Source organism: Megalobrama amblycephala, linkage group LG19 (assembly GCF_018812025.1).
Source record: "Megalobrama amblycephala isolate DHTTF-2021 linkage group LG19, ASM1881202v1, whole genome shotgun sequence".
Lineage (NCBI taxonomy): Eukaryota > Metazoa > Chordata > Actinopteri > Cypriniformes > Xenocyprididae > Megalobrama > Megalobrama amblycephala.
Window position 1 is genome coordinate 17,015,772 of NC_063062.1, and position 12,900 is coordinate 17,028,671.

A 12,900-nucleotide genomic window follows, 5' to 3' on the forward strand; every position below is an offset into this window, starting at 1 on the left:
AAAACATCAAATTGTGGCTTGTTTTGGTAGAATATTATTGACAGCATCACCATGGCAACATCAGAGCCATTTAGCAGAAATCTCTAAGCCCTGCCCACTTCACCTGTCCTCTGCTAATCAACAACGTGTAAAGACTACCTGAAAACCATGCTTAAGTAAAAGTAGAGATACCTTACAGTGAAAATTACTCCATTACAAGTCACCAATTCCAATACAACTTGAGCAAAAGCCTTATGTCTGGACAAGGTTAAAGCCTAGTCTCAGATTAAAATGCATGTTTGAGCTGTCTTAACTGAAAGCAACTTGCACTGACATATTTTAGGATAAATTTAAGATAAACCATTGTTTTGTCTCAAAATGCAACTAACTAAGGCCTAGTCCTGGCTTAATCTAAGCACTGTCTGTGAAACCAGGCCCTTGAGTATCTGATTTTAACAGTACTGAAGTATCTTAGTCATACTGAATGTAGGGTCAAAGATACACTAGTCCTCAACACCTAAGAGACATGCCAGTGAAAAACAAAAAACAGCTGATTTGAGGAGAGCAATCAAATGATCGTTTTCCAAAATCAAAATAAAACTGAACAGCTCAATATTGCAATAAATCAAGGTAGACAACAACAATCTCTTAAACATCTACACTCAAGTCTTAGTTAAGCTCGAGTGCTCAAAAAGGGCACAGGTAAAACAATATCCTTCAAAATAGTCTTCAATAAAATTATTTTATTTATCCGTTATAAGTAAAATTAAATAGTCAAAGCCTATACTTGCACTGGACTTGCTAGCTTCAGCCTCATCACCGGCTGCAATAATGTCCTTAACTTATATATGAAAGACCTGCGATTCAGCAACTACCTGCTAATGCACTCACATTTGCATAAAGTACCCTTGTTGACAAGTTTGAGCGAGTAAGGGCAAAGCGCAGAAGATATAGTACTTTCAATGCCCAGTAGATGGCGATATTGCTTCTTTTGTTAGAGAAATAAACTGCTGCAGAAAAAGTTAGGTGCCATGCAAAATGTAATGCATACTCATCACAAATGTATTGCAGTAAAGAGTACATATACTTATTCAAAAATGTATTCAAGTAGAGAGTGAAAGTTGCTAATATCTTTGATGCTCAGCCAAAGTACAAAGTATCCAAAAAGATACTTAAGTACAGTAACTAATTATATTTACTCAGATACTTTATACCATTGATCAACAACAATGGCTTACTTGCAATTTGCATATGTGTACGTATAAACATATATATAAACATATATTCTTTGCTAGTGATTAAGAATGCTAGTAGTAATCAACGATTGATTAATTGTCATTAATTATTGAATCGATAAAACTCGATTACGCAAGTTCATCATTAGAGTGCTTTGTATTGAGATGCATGCCGGCTTATGAGCAAAACACGTGAGGCAGACACACAAGGAAAAATCGGAGCTATAGTTAATAAAGCTAAACGAAGCTGTAATGTTATGGGATATCACAGGGAAAGTTATACCATGTGTTAATGAAAATAAAGTTTTATTTGAACAAGAATACAATCTGTTTTGTCATTGAATGAACATATTATAGGGGAAAATTAGGGTTGAGCAATATATCGCATGCGATTGTCACGCGCATTTTCATCAGTAAAGCAGGTTCCCTGATTACCGATAAATCGCCATCACCTGCTTTCAAATGGAGCGACATTTAATAAACAGAACCGTAGTTCACTGACAAGCTACGCAATATCGTGTTTATTATCGCAGATGAAACGCCTTCGATAATGAACGCGATATCGCGTAGCTTGTCAGTGAACTACGGCTCTGTCTATTAAATGGAAAATTAAACAAATTGATACTACCAAAATATAAAATATATTAAGAACTATCCAGGAAGATCATTTAGAAATTAAATAACATATCAGAGTTTTCTAAAGGCTCCGATACACTTCAAGAGAAATGTAACACGTTACGGAGATTAAGTAAAAGTATTCTCCAAATTTACCTTACATGTTCTTTATGATCATTTTATTAAATGATCATAAATCACATTAATTCATTTTACAATCCTACTAGCCTATTATTTAGAGTAAATAACCTTTTTATTTGGTTGAACAAGCTGGTGTTTTCATCATGCCGATGGCTGTATGCCACTGCAGTAGACGCATCTTTCAATATTAAGGTTAATGATTAATTGTTTAATTGATCGCTAATGTAAATGGCGATTAATCTTGGGAATTTGTGTAAATTGACACCCCTACTGGTGTTGGAAAAATCCATACTAATAGGTTGTAATAGGTTACAATATTTGCTCAAAGGACATGCTTATTTTGAAAATGCACATAAATATAGTATACCATCCAGAGCACACTAGACATACTATTTTAAATGTACTATGATTCGGGATACACTAATTCCCAATTTTGCATATCATACTGCTTGGATAGTGTTGAGATTAAAATAAAAGTTAAATGAACTGACAAATTGGGAAACTCAAAAGAATTGAGATAAACTCAAAAAACATTTCTCTGGATTCTTCAATAGGCCAATGGATTATAGGAAATGTCATACAGTAAGACAAATAATAAACACTACTGAGGCATACAATACAAGTTAAATATTTACAAGAGCTCAAAAACCTGCCTGCAAAATCATTGACTAGACACAAATCTGATATTATATGAGAAGCTCAGTTATGAAAGCGCATTATGAAAGCGTGAAGTCACACAAGGAAGGTTAAGCAAACTTTTCTGAATGTTTGGGATCAAAGTTCAAGTCCCTATGAACTTTATCTTCTAGAACATTCACAAGCAGATGAGCTGGTTTTGTGCAAGTCTGATAAAAAAAAAAGAAGCAGTTTTGCAATAAAGAAAACTCTAAAAGTGATCCAATTTAATTACAACCTAAATCCACCAAACTGTTTGTCAAAAGCCCAAAGGAAAGCCCAAATATACTCGTCCATTTGTCATACATCTGGTGCGTGTGCGCGTGCACGTCTTCATTAAGACCATGTGCCATTTTTGTTTAAAACATTATAATGGGTGTAAGATGATCCAGTGAATGAAATACTTAAATTCAAATGCACGTCATCTCATATGATTATTTTCTCTTTTTATTTGGAACTTAAAGGCCATGGAAATGCATTTACTGCAATATAAACATTATAGCAGAATCTTTACATCTTGATACAGCTGTCACATCAAGTGCACTATAATACTGTCTCATTAAGTGTTGTTGTGCACTAAATACTCATTTGACATGCATTACTTAGAACCACCGTACATACACACACACACATAGGACCAATGTGCATGAGCACACAAAATATGAGCTCCTAATCCAACGGTTAATAATCTGTGGCATATAATCTCAGGATCAGCATGCATCCATTCACCTCTTTTGACGTAACATTTGCGTGGCATCCGACAAATGTCATCCCTCTGTTTTTATGTGCTGTGAATGCTGCAAATATAAATTCTGTCTACCTAGTTTCATTTACATCTTGGAAGTAATCCCAGTTTAACACTTGTGCGCAGATAAAGCAAACATACTTCAAACAGCAGGACATTCAGAGGTCTACCAAGATCAGACACATTTCCTCAAGATTCTACTTTCAGTTTACTTAAGAAGAACATTGCTTTACAATATAAATCAGTCTGGAAATGCTTCAGCTTCAAGTGCAATACACTTTAAAGTGTCTTTTTGACAAGCGCTATGATATTACAGGTGCAATAAAAAAAATCATTATCATGGCAATAAAATCTGCCAGATTCATGTCTAATGTCAAAATGCATGATAAATTTAAAAAGTATGCTTGTGAAATATGAAGTGACCTTAAAGCCTAGTAATAAGAGCTGTTCAGCGAACTCTGTAATCATTTCAAGGGCTGATCATCTGAGAACAAATCTATGACCTTTGTCATGCCTCAACATGATGCATGTGTGCAAAGCTCTACTATATCATGTAGTTTGTGGAACAAAAGCCGCTTTTCCACCGTCGGGCCGAACGGTTCTCATTGCGTAACTGTTCCATTACGTGCCAGCTGGTACGGTTGCGATTTCATTTTCCACTGTGGGACGGATAACAACCATTCTTTGGAATGTAATACAAAAGCGTCAGTCGTTGTATTGGTAACTTAATGGTTTACTGATGATATGCAATGTAAATAATGACCGCATTATGGAGGATGATCAGATATTTCTTTCCATTTTATTTACGTTGCTCAAATAGCAAGCTACAGAGAAAGGTTTGTAATCATACCGTGTTTCAAATGGAAAAAGTGGAACCAGGCTCAACTGTTCCTTACCATTTAAAGGGGCTTTCGCACCGGAAGAAACTTTTTATAGTTCCTAGAACTATTGGCAGAAGTATCTGGATTTTGCTGTGTTCGCACCACAAGAACTAAGAATGATTTTAGTTCTAGGAACTCCTTTTGGGGGAACTAAATTAACTCCTACTTCAGAGTAGGGTCTAAACCAGCAATATAGGAACTTCCAAAGATGTAAGTGTACTATATGTTGATTGGCCGAACGTACGCGAAACACAGCACCCGGCATTTTTAAAAAAAGCAGTGTATACACACAGTTTATAGCCTATAAATTTACTACACATACTAACTCTATGAACATGGAAAACAATGATAGACGGACCTCTTGAGTCGAAAATCCAACGCAACTTTGAAAGGACCAAGCGAAACATGATTGTATTTCTGCTCAGCTAGTGACATTGGACATCAACAACATGGCAAATGCTAAAGTTTTTTCATATACTGCCTTCTTTCTTTGTATAACAGTTCTAATAACACAGATGTTGGACAGGCTGTTAAATCATAAACTAATGAAGGTGAACGATGTGTGCTTGCTCAGGCTCTGGCATTCTCAGCGGCGTCAAAATAAAAGTAGCAACAACAAGCGCAGCTTATGTCACTTTATAGTTCCTACTGGCAGTGTGAATGCAACTAGAAAAATGGCCCTTGGGGAACTATTAGTTCTTGGGGAACTACCCTGGTGGCTAGTTCCTAGAACTAAGTTCTTAGAACTACCCAGTGAGAAAGTCACCTTAAGAACCATTCGGCCCGACGGTGGAAAAGCAGCTATTTTTTAAAGCCTAATGCTTGGTTCAGACTATCAGTCCAAATCTGTTTTTGTGCATATCCAATAGGAATCTGATCACGTATAGCGAGTGTGAATGGCAAAAAAAACAAAAAAAAAAACGCGCATACCAGCCTTCTACGTGTCTGCCGCTGCCTCAGATGATTTAGTAGTCCAGCGTGGTGGCAACACATTTTCATGTTGTAAATAAGACAGCATTGTGCGCCTACCAACACAACAGTGTGGACAATCAATAATTTCCATCAGATTCCTATAAAATAATCGAATTTGGGCTGATAGTGTGAACCTAGATTAATGCACACTACAAAACAGAAGCTTATTGGATCCATTTATCCAACCAATGGAAGACTTGAGGATGCACTGATTAAAAAACAATCATTGTTTACAGAAATCATACTTCATCTACTTGACACAAGATCTGTGTACTTTCCAGCATTCAAAGGCGACAGAAGTTTGAAACACTAGGACACAAGATGTTTGCTTAACTCAACCATGGCTCACAGTAATTAGCTGAAATCAATCATCTGTTGACAAATTCTTAGTGCTCTAAAAAACAAAAGACACTTGCTCATTAGTGCAGTCCTATTATTGATTGTTTTATCAAACACTGGAGGTGCCTTAATAATATGCTGGAAGAACCAGATTTCCAGTGGTCCTATTTTAGCAATAAACCAGGGTGGACGATGGATTTTCTATTGTTTTGATGGTTCCCAAAAGAGCATTTGCAATGGCTGCAGTGTGATATAAATCAAGGCAACAGGGCTGTAATCAATACTCTAGACTTTGGTGAAAAGATTTAACATGCACACAATCCCTCAGACATCATCACCATTATCATTATCATCAAGCAACACAAAGGCAGTAATCTCACCTGTGCATAATCTCTCTCCAGAGTGGCCTTTTTCTGGCTGTAAGTTCTGTAATGAAAAAGAAAAACACACAATGAAAGACTTTTAAACAAAACAGAATAAGAATTCCATATATATATAGCTTATAGTCTAGAGCAGTGGTTCCCAAACTGGGGTACGTGAGGTGACAATAGGGGGTACGCGAACAAAATGCTGAGTAGTTCATTTAATTCTATTAATATTAAAATCTAGCATGTATTTCTAATTGCCAAAATGTCGTAAATCCAGTACATTTAATCAGATTACCTCATCATTTTCAGTCAAAAATGACTGCATCCACAAGCAGCATGCATATGATTGATTGTGCGCAGTCTGCTGCCTTAAATCGCGCTAAATTACTGCCGTTCTCGACAATGCACCTTTGTAAAAGTGGAGATTTAGCACTTACTCGCATGAACAAATACAGACACAGATAATGGATTCATTTCGATTTAAGACTCAAACTTTCTCCGATACAAAAACATACCTTGTGTGAGTTCTTGTATTTAATGATGATAACGAGCAAGAATGCAATTGTTCCCAAATATCCACATAACTGCAAACGTGACATTATTATACAACAGGTCAAAAAAAATAAAATTGTAGCCTACATTTTAAACACAGTACTCAGTATTTACTCTATTTTGCAGTGAAATAATAGTTCTGACGAAAACCACAGCAGAACTACAACACACGTCTGTGTTTCGTGAACAATTCTGCGGCTTTGAACGAATCATGAGAGTCAATGATTCAATGATTCATTCACAGCCATTCGTTACTGAATGAATGACTCGATGATTCACTCATAAAAACAGTGACTTGCTGCCACCTACTGGCGGTTTTAGTTTAATATTTAAAAGTTTTACTTAGTTTTACCATCATTGCATATTTCTCTATTGAACATTTTTTATTTAAAACATTATTTATTTTATAAAGTTATTCATAAAGGTAAAAAAATGCACTGGAAAATCAATTTAGGGGGCAAATTATTGTCCCTTAATGGCAAAGGTGTGACTGCAGTCGAAGTGGAAGAGAGGGGGTACGCAGAAGGATGGTAATCCCTTCAGGGGGTACTCCAAGATAAAAAGTTTGGGAACCACTGGTCTAGAGTGCTGCATTGATGATGTATTTTTGTAGGCAAAAACCCAGAAACGAGTTAGCATTTTAGCACTTCCGCTTACATTGTCCTGAGGTCAATGGGTTTTTTTTTTGAATGGCCTTCTGGTTAAAGGCCTGAAATACGGGCTGTGGTTGACAAGCTCAAGATATTTTCAAGTTTTATTCTATAAAATAAAATACATCAGTAAAGCAGTGTTGTGATTTAAAAAAAGATTTTACTCGTCTTGAAAAAACAGACGCTAACAAACGGCTAAACGGGACTACAGAGGTTGTCTGGGACATTATAAACATCATCACGCTGAACAGGTAAACTCATCTACTCGTCTGCTTACATAGTCTCATTGTGTTTATAAATCGCGTTCTTGCAAACTATTCAAACTCTAGCTTTCAGAGAAAATGTTTTTAAATAAAGACTGAAACAGATGTCAGGAGCTTAAAGTGGTGACGTTGAAGTCATGCAACAATAGTGTAGTTCGGTTATAGCCTATGTTTAGCTTGTTAACTCTGCAGATTGTATTCAGGCTTAGTTCACTTGTGAAGAATATAGTCATGAAAATGTGTAACAATCATAAACAGTTAATTTTCTGCAATAATCTAAAAGGAAATCTTTTTGTTGAAGGAAGCAGTATGATACTAATTTATGGTTTGGCCTACGAATACAAGCCATCACTGCAGCGCTCTATTGCAAAAGGTGATTGCGTTCAATTGCGTAAAGAAAAACAGAATAATCAACAAAGGTGTTCATTCAGTTTTGCAGTACATCGTGGATGATTAATGATTAATTTGCTGTAATCTTATTATATTAACAAGCATTAAGTTAAATAGCCAACCAATAGCATGTATGGCCTAGATGACATCACCTGAAAAAGAAAGTTGTTTCAGAGCTATTACAGATTGATTTAAGCAAACAAAACACATTTTTTCTTAGAATAAATGCACAGACTGTACACAACAAAAAAATGCTGGGTTAAAAACAACCCAAATTGGGTTGAAAATGGACAAACCCAGCAATTGGGTTGGTCTAACCCAGCGGTTGGGTTAAATGTTTGCCCAGCCTGCTAGGTAGTTTAATTTAACCCAACTATTGTTTAAAAATTACTATATGGCTGGCTTAAAATTAACCCAAAAAAATGGTTGGAAATTAAAAATCAGACACATAATTACTAGTGGCAACAATAATATTCAAAAGGTGAACATGTATTAATAAGCAATTTAATAAATGTTTATTGTTTATTGTTTAATTACACTCTGGGATAGAAATTCTGGGATAAAAACATCACAAGTTGGGTTGAAAAAGGACAAATCCAGCAAATGGGTTGTTTTAAACTAGTGGTTGGGTTAAATGTTTGCCCGACCTGTTAGGTAGTTTTATTTAACTCAACTATTGTTTAAAAAAAAAATACTGTATTGCTTGCCTAAATGTATGTTGGAAATTAACATTTATTAATATGTTTCAATAAATGAACAAGTTTAATGAATAATAATTAAACAATAAACATATATTTTAAATTGCTTAAATGTTCACCTTTTGATTATTATTGTTGCTTCTAGTAATTATTTGTCAGATTTTTAACAACCCAACCCAACTTTTAACAACCCAACTTGGTTTGATTTTAACCCAGCATTTTTTTTAGAGTATTATTCATTAAACTTATTAATAAATGTTCATTTATTAAACATATTAATAAATTATAATTTCCAACATACTTTGGGTTCATTTTAAGCAAGCAATACAGTGTTACTTGCCATTTCTTTGTAAATATTTGTGAAATTTACTAGCAATTTAGTAAAAACTAGCAAGAGTGAAAATGAGCTCCAAGTAAACGTCAGTGCAGATTAGAATAACATTCACAATCAGACCAGGAATATGCATAAAGAATGTAAATAGGGTCGGTGTGGGTTTCATGCTGAATTTAAATCATAACGTAAGGTCACAGTTGTGATTTTTGATGCTCAAACTCTGAGCAGCAAGAGTTATTCATCACCCTCACACATCAGACTGTGAGTTGGCTGTGGAGACGGTGTTTTTAACATTCTTCCTGGTATGACTGGTTTGGTTTTCGAGCCAGAGGGCAGGAGGCATCCAGACAGATGATGGTTTTGAGCAATGCATCCATCTCCCTTCACTTCCATTGTCCTTGCACTGCATTACAAATGAGTACAGTCTGAGTCAAGCCGACAAAAAAAACACATCAAGTTACTGGTTTTGTTTTTCCTCCTCCTACTGACTACAATTCCTTTTCCTATTATCCCAATCCTTTTGCTACACCCACCGATTTCAATTTCAAATCAGTTAAACTCATTGCATGTGTTTTCAAAGTGCCTGAAAATGCTGGAGGAATGTCACAGCATGGTCTGTCCTATCCTATGGGGGCCGGTTTGTGTTTATGGGATTAGTGCGTGAGCGTATGTGGACTCTGCGACATTGCTTTTATGCAAGACAGGAATTTCCGCACCTCCCCCTCCCCGCAGAAATACTTCCAAAGGAAACCAAACTACAGGACCCCTCTGTGGCCCAGACCTAGCGTCCTATCAAAACAGGGCGAGATGCTTACATAGCGCCATAGTTTATGGGGGAAGAGGTTTCGTGTGGTATGTCACACATGCTTGCTCATCACTTTTCACTTTCCGAGGGTCTACTGGCCAGCGAACACACCTAAGGCAATTCATCCTAGTTCATGGCTGCAGTAAAGGCTTCTTTGAAGACACCGCTATATGCTGCACATTTGCATTGCATTCCAATTCACTATACAAAAAGTCAATAGTTGATATCATAGTTGAAATTGCAATTTTGATGTCACAGCAATATTTAATAGCAACAACTGGCAAAATGTATCTTAAAGGGGACCTATTATGTCCTTTTTCAAATTCTTGTTTTTGGGGTCTATTAGAATAGGTTTAGGTTATATATATATATATATATATATATATATATATATATATATATATATATATATATATATATATATATATATGCTCTGATTGGTAAGCTGGACTAGTGTGCTGTAATTGGTCAACCACTTTTGAACGTGTTTGGGAAACGTCATGGCCTTTACTATAACCACAAGTTTCAACACACTACTAACTCAACTCAACCAGGCTTCGCCCCTTTATTTTGCATAAGCCTTGGCGGGAATTATTTAATATTGCGAATATTGTGACTTGTTCATTCCTGGAGGCAAGCTCAAGACTACAATCAAGGTGTTCCAGGGAGTTTGGAAACAGTGCTTACTGATATAGAGAATAACTACCTTTGAAATGGACTTTAAAAGGTGCCATCGAACGTTTTTTTTACAAGATGTAATATAAGTCTAAGGTGTCCCCTGAATGTGTCTGAAGTTTCAGCTCAAAATACCCCATAGATTTTTTTTAATAAATTTTTTTAACTGCCTATTTTGATGCATAATTAGAAATGCGCTGATTCAGGCTGCGGCCCCTTTAATTGCTTGCGCTCTCCGTCCCCTCCCGAGCTCTCGACTCTATCATTGTATAAACAAAGTTCACACAGCTAATATAACCCTCAAAATGGATCTTTACAAAGTGTTCGTCATGCATACTGCATGCATACATCGGATTATGTGAGTATTTTATTTGGATGTTTATATTTGATTCTGAATGAGTTTGAGGCTATGCTCCGTGGCTAACGGCTAATGCTACACTGTTGGAGAGATTTATAAAGAATGAAGTTGTGTTTTACATTGTGTTTTAGTTGTGTTTATGAATTATACAGACTGCAAGTGTTTAAAAATGAAAATAGTGACGGCTATTGTCTCCGTGAATGCAGTAAGAAACAATGGTAACGTTAACCACATTTAACAGTACATTAGCAACATGCTAACGAAACATTTAGAAAGACGGTTTACAAATATCACTAAAAATATCATGATATCATGGATCATGTCAGTTATTATCGCTCCATCTGCCATTTTTCGCTGTTGTCCTTGCTTGCTTACCTAGTCTGATGATTCAGCTGTGCACATCCAGACGTTAATACTGGCTGCCCTTGTGTAATGCTGTTACTGTTACGTAACAGTCGGTGTTATGTTGAGATTTGCCTGTTCTTTGGAGGTCTTTTAAACAAATGAGATTTATATAAGAAGGAGGAAACAATGGAGTTTGAGACTCACTGTATGTCATTTCCATGTACTAAACTCTTGTTATTCGACTATGCCTAGATAAATTCAATTTTTAATTCTAGGGCACCTTTAATAGTATTAATATACACATTAACACATTAAAGGGCCTGTTTACACCTGGTCACTTCATGCGTTTTTACGGAGATCTTTTTCAGATTTATCAAAGTGATTCCATTTACACTTGGCCACATAAATGTGTGTCCGCAAAACAGATATAAATCTGATCTTCAATTCCCGCTCTGTATGCAGATTTAATGGAGTTCACGTCACCAAAAGCAACAAATATGAGCTGCATTTTATTGATCATCAGCTAATTTCAAAATCAAAGACTGCAATAGTAGAGCGCGTGGCAACAGCAGCACTGGTAAGATCATTTAGTCTCATTACTTTTAATGAAGATGATTGTGTTTTGAGCATCTGCGACTTACTTTTAGTTTAATTTGCGGCAGTCGGCTTGCTAAAGAGATACTCAGCTGCGGCAATGAATGATGCAGTAGCACTGTCATATCTGGAAATAACATTTTATTTAGCCTATAACACTCTCTAACGCATTTATTTTTTATAGCTATCCGATCAGAGAAAACATTTACATGGTCTTTTCAAGAGACCATCAGGAAAACACATGAAGAGACCAGGTGTAAACAGGCCCAAAGTGTAGACTTTAAGTATTTCTTAATAAAAAACATATTTAAAATATGCCAAATATGCAGTAAAATTGCTGGTGATTTTTTTAAGTATGCATTCATGTAAGATGCATGAATGCATACTTCAATTTTTTTATGACATTCCAATATTACGAAGTTCTCTTACTACGTACTTAGAAGTATGTACTTTCCAATCAAGGGTGAAAAAAACTTTAGTGCACAGCAGATGTATGTGAATAGGGATGCAGCCATGAGGTGTGTATCAATCAGTTCCCTTGTTTGCAAGTGCACTGCCCAGGCAGTCAACCATTTCTAGGGCTGTCCCAGTGTCAAAATCAATCCAGCGCACTGAAATGCTCACTCCCTAGAAATTTCCAGAATGCACTGGAAAAACCACCATAAATGTCTTCTTAAAGGGTTAGTTCACCCAAGAATTAAATTTCTGTCATCTATTACTCACCCTCATGTCGTTCCACACCCGTAAGACCTTTGTTCATCTTCGGAACACAAATTAAGATATTTTTGTGATGAAATTTGAGCGTTTTTATTTTTTATTTTTTTATCCTCCATAGAAAGCAATGGAATTACCACATTCAAGGTCCAGAAAAGTAGTAAAAACATTGTTAAAATAGTCAACGTGACTACAGTAGATCAACCTTAATGTTATGAAGTGAAGAGAATACATTTTGTGCACAAAAACAAAACAAAAATAACAGAGATGAACAAAAGTCTTATGGGTTTGGAACAAAATAAGGGCGAGTAATTAATGACAAATTAAATTTTTGGTTGAACTAACCCTTTAAGTCCCACAAGCTGTCAGAGAAATAGATCAAGTGTACATATATGAAGCTTTATTTTATATTATTGTAATTATCTTTCATTTCTAAAATGCATGGAAACTTAAGTAATTAGAGTTGTTAGAAAAAGATTAAAGACTTTATTTACAGCCATTTATGCATGCTAGGGCTAGGCGATAAAATGATAATTATTCCAATATAATTTTCCGAGATAAAAGTTTGCAAA

At 35.8% G+C, this 12,900-nt stretch overlaps 1 protein-coding gene across 2 annotated transcripts in view; it reads right to left on the reverse strand.

The window, feature by feature from the left end:
• LOC125254390 (F-BAR and double SH3 domains protein 2) overlaps positions 1-12,900 on the reverse strand; it is a 119,555-nt gene that overhangs the window by 79,824 nt on the left and 26,831 nt on the right. For both annotated transcript variants that reach the window (XM_048168993.1, XM_048168994.1), the window contains exon 3: positions 5,963-6,008. In XM_048168993.1, coding sequence (XP_048024950.1) covers positions 5,963-6,008 — 46 coding nt within the window. The remainder of the gene's footprint in view (positions 1-5,962; positions 6,009-12,900) is intronic.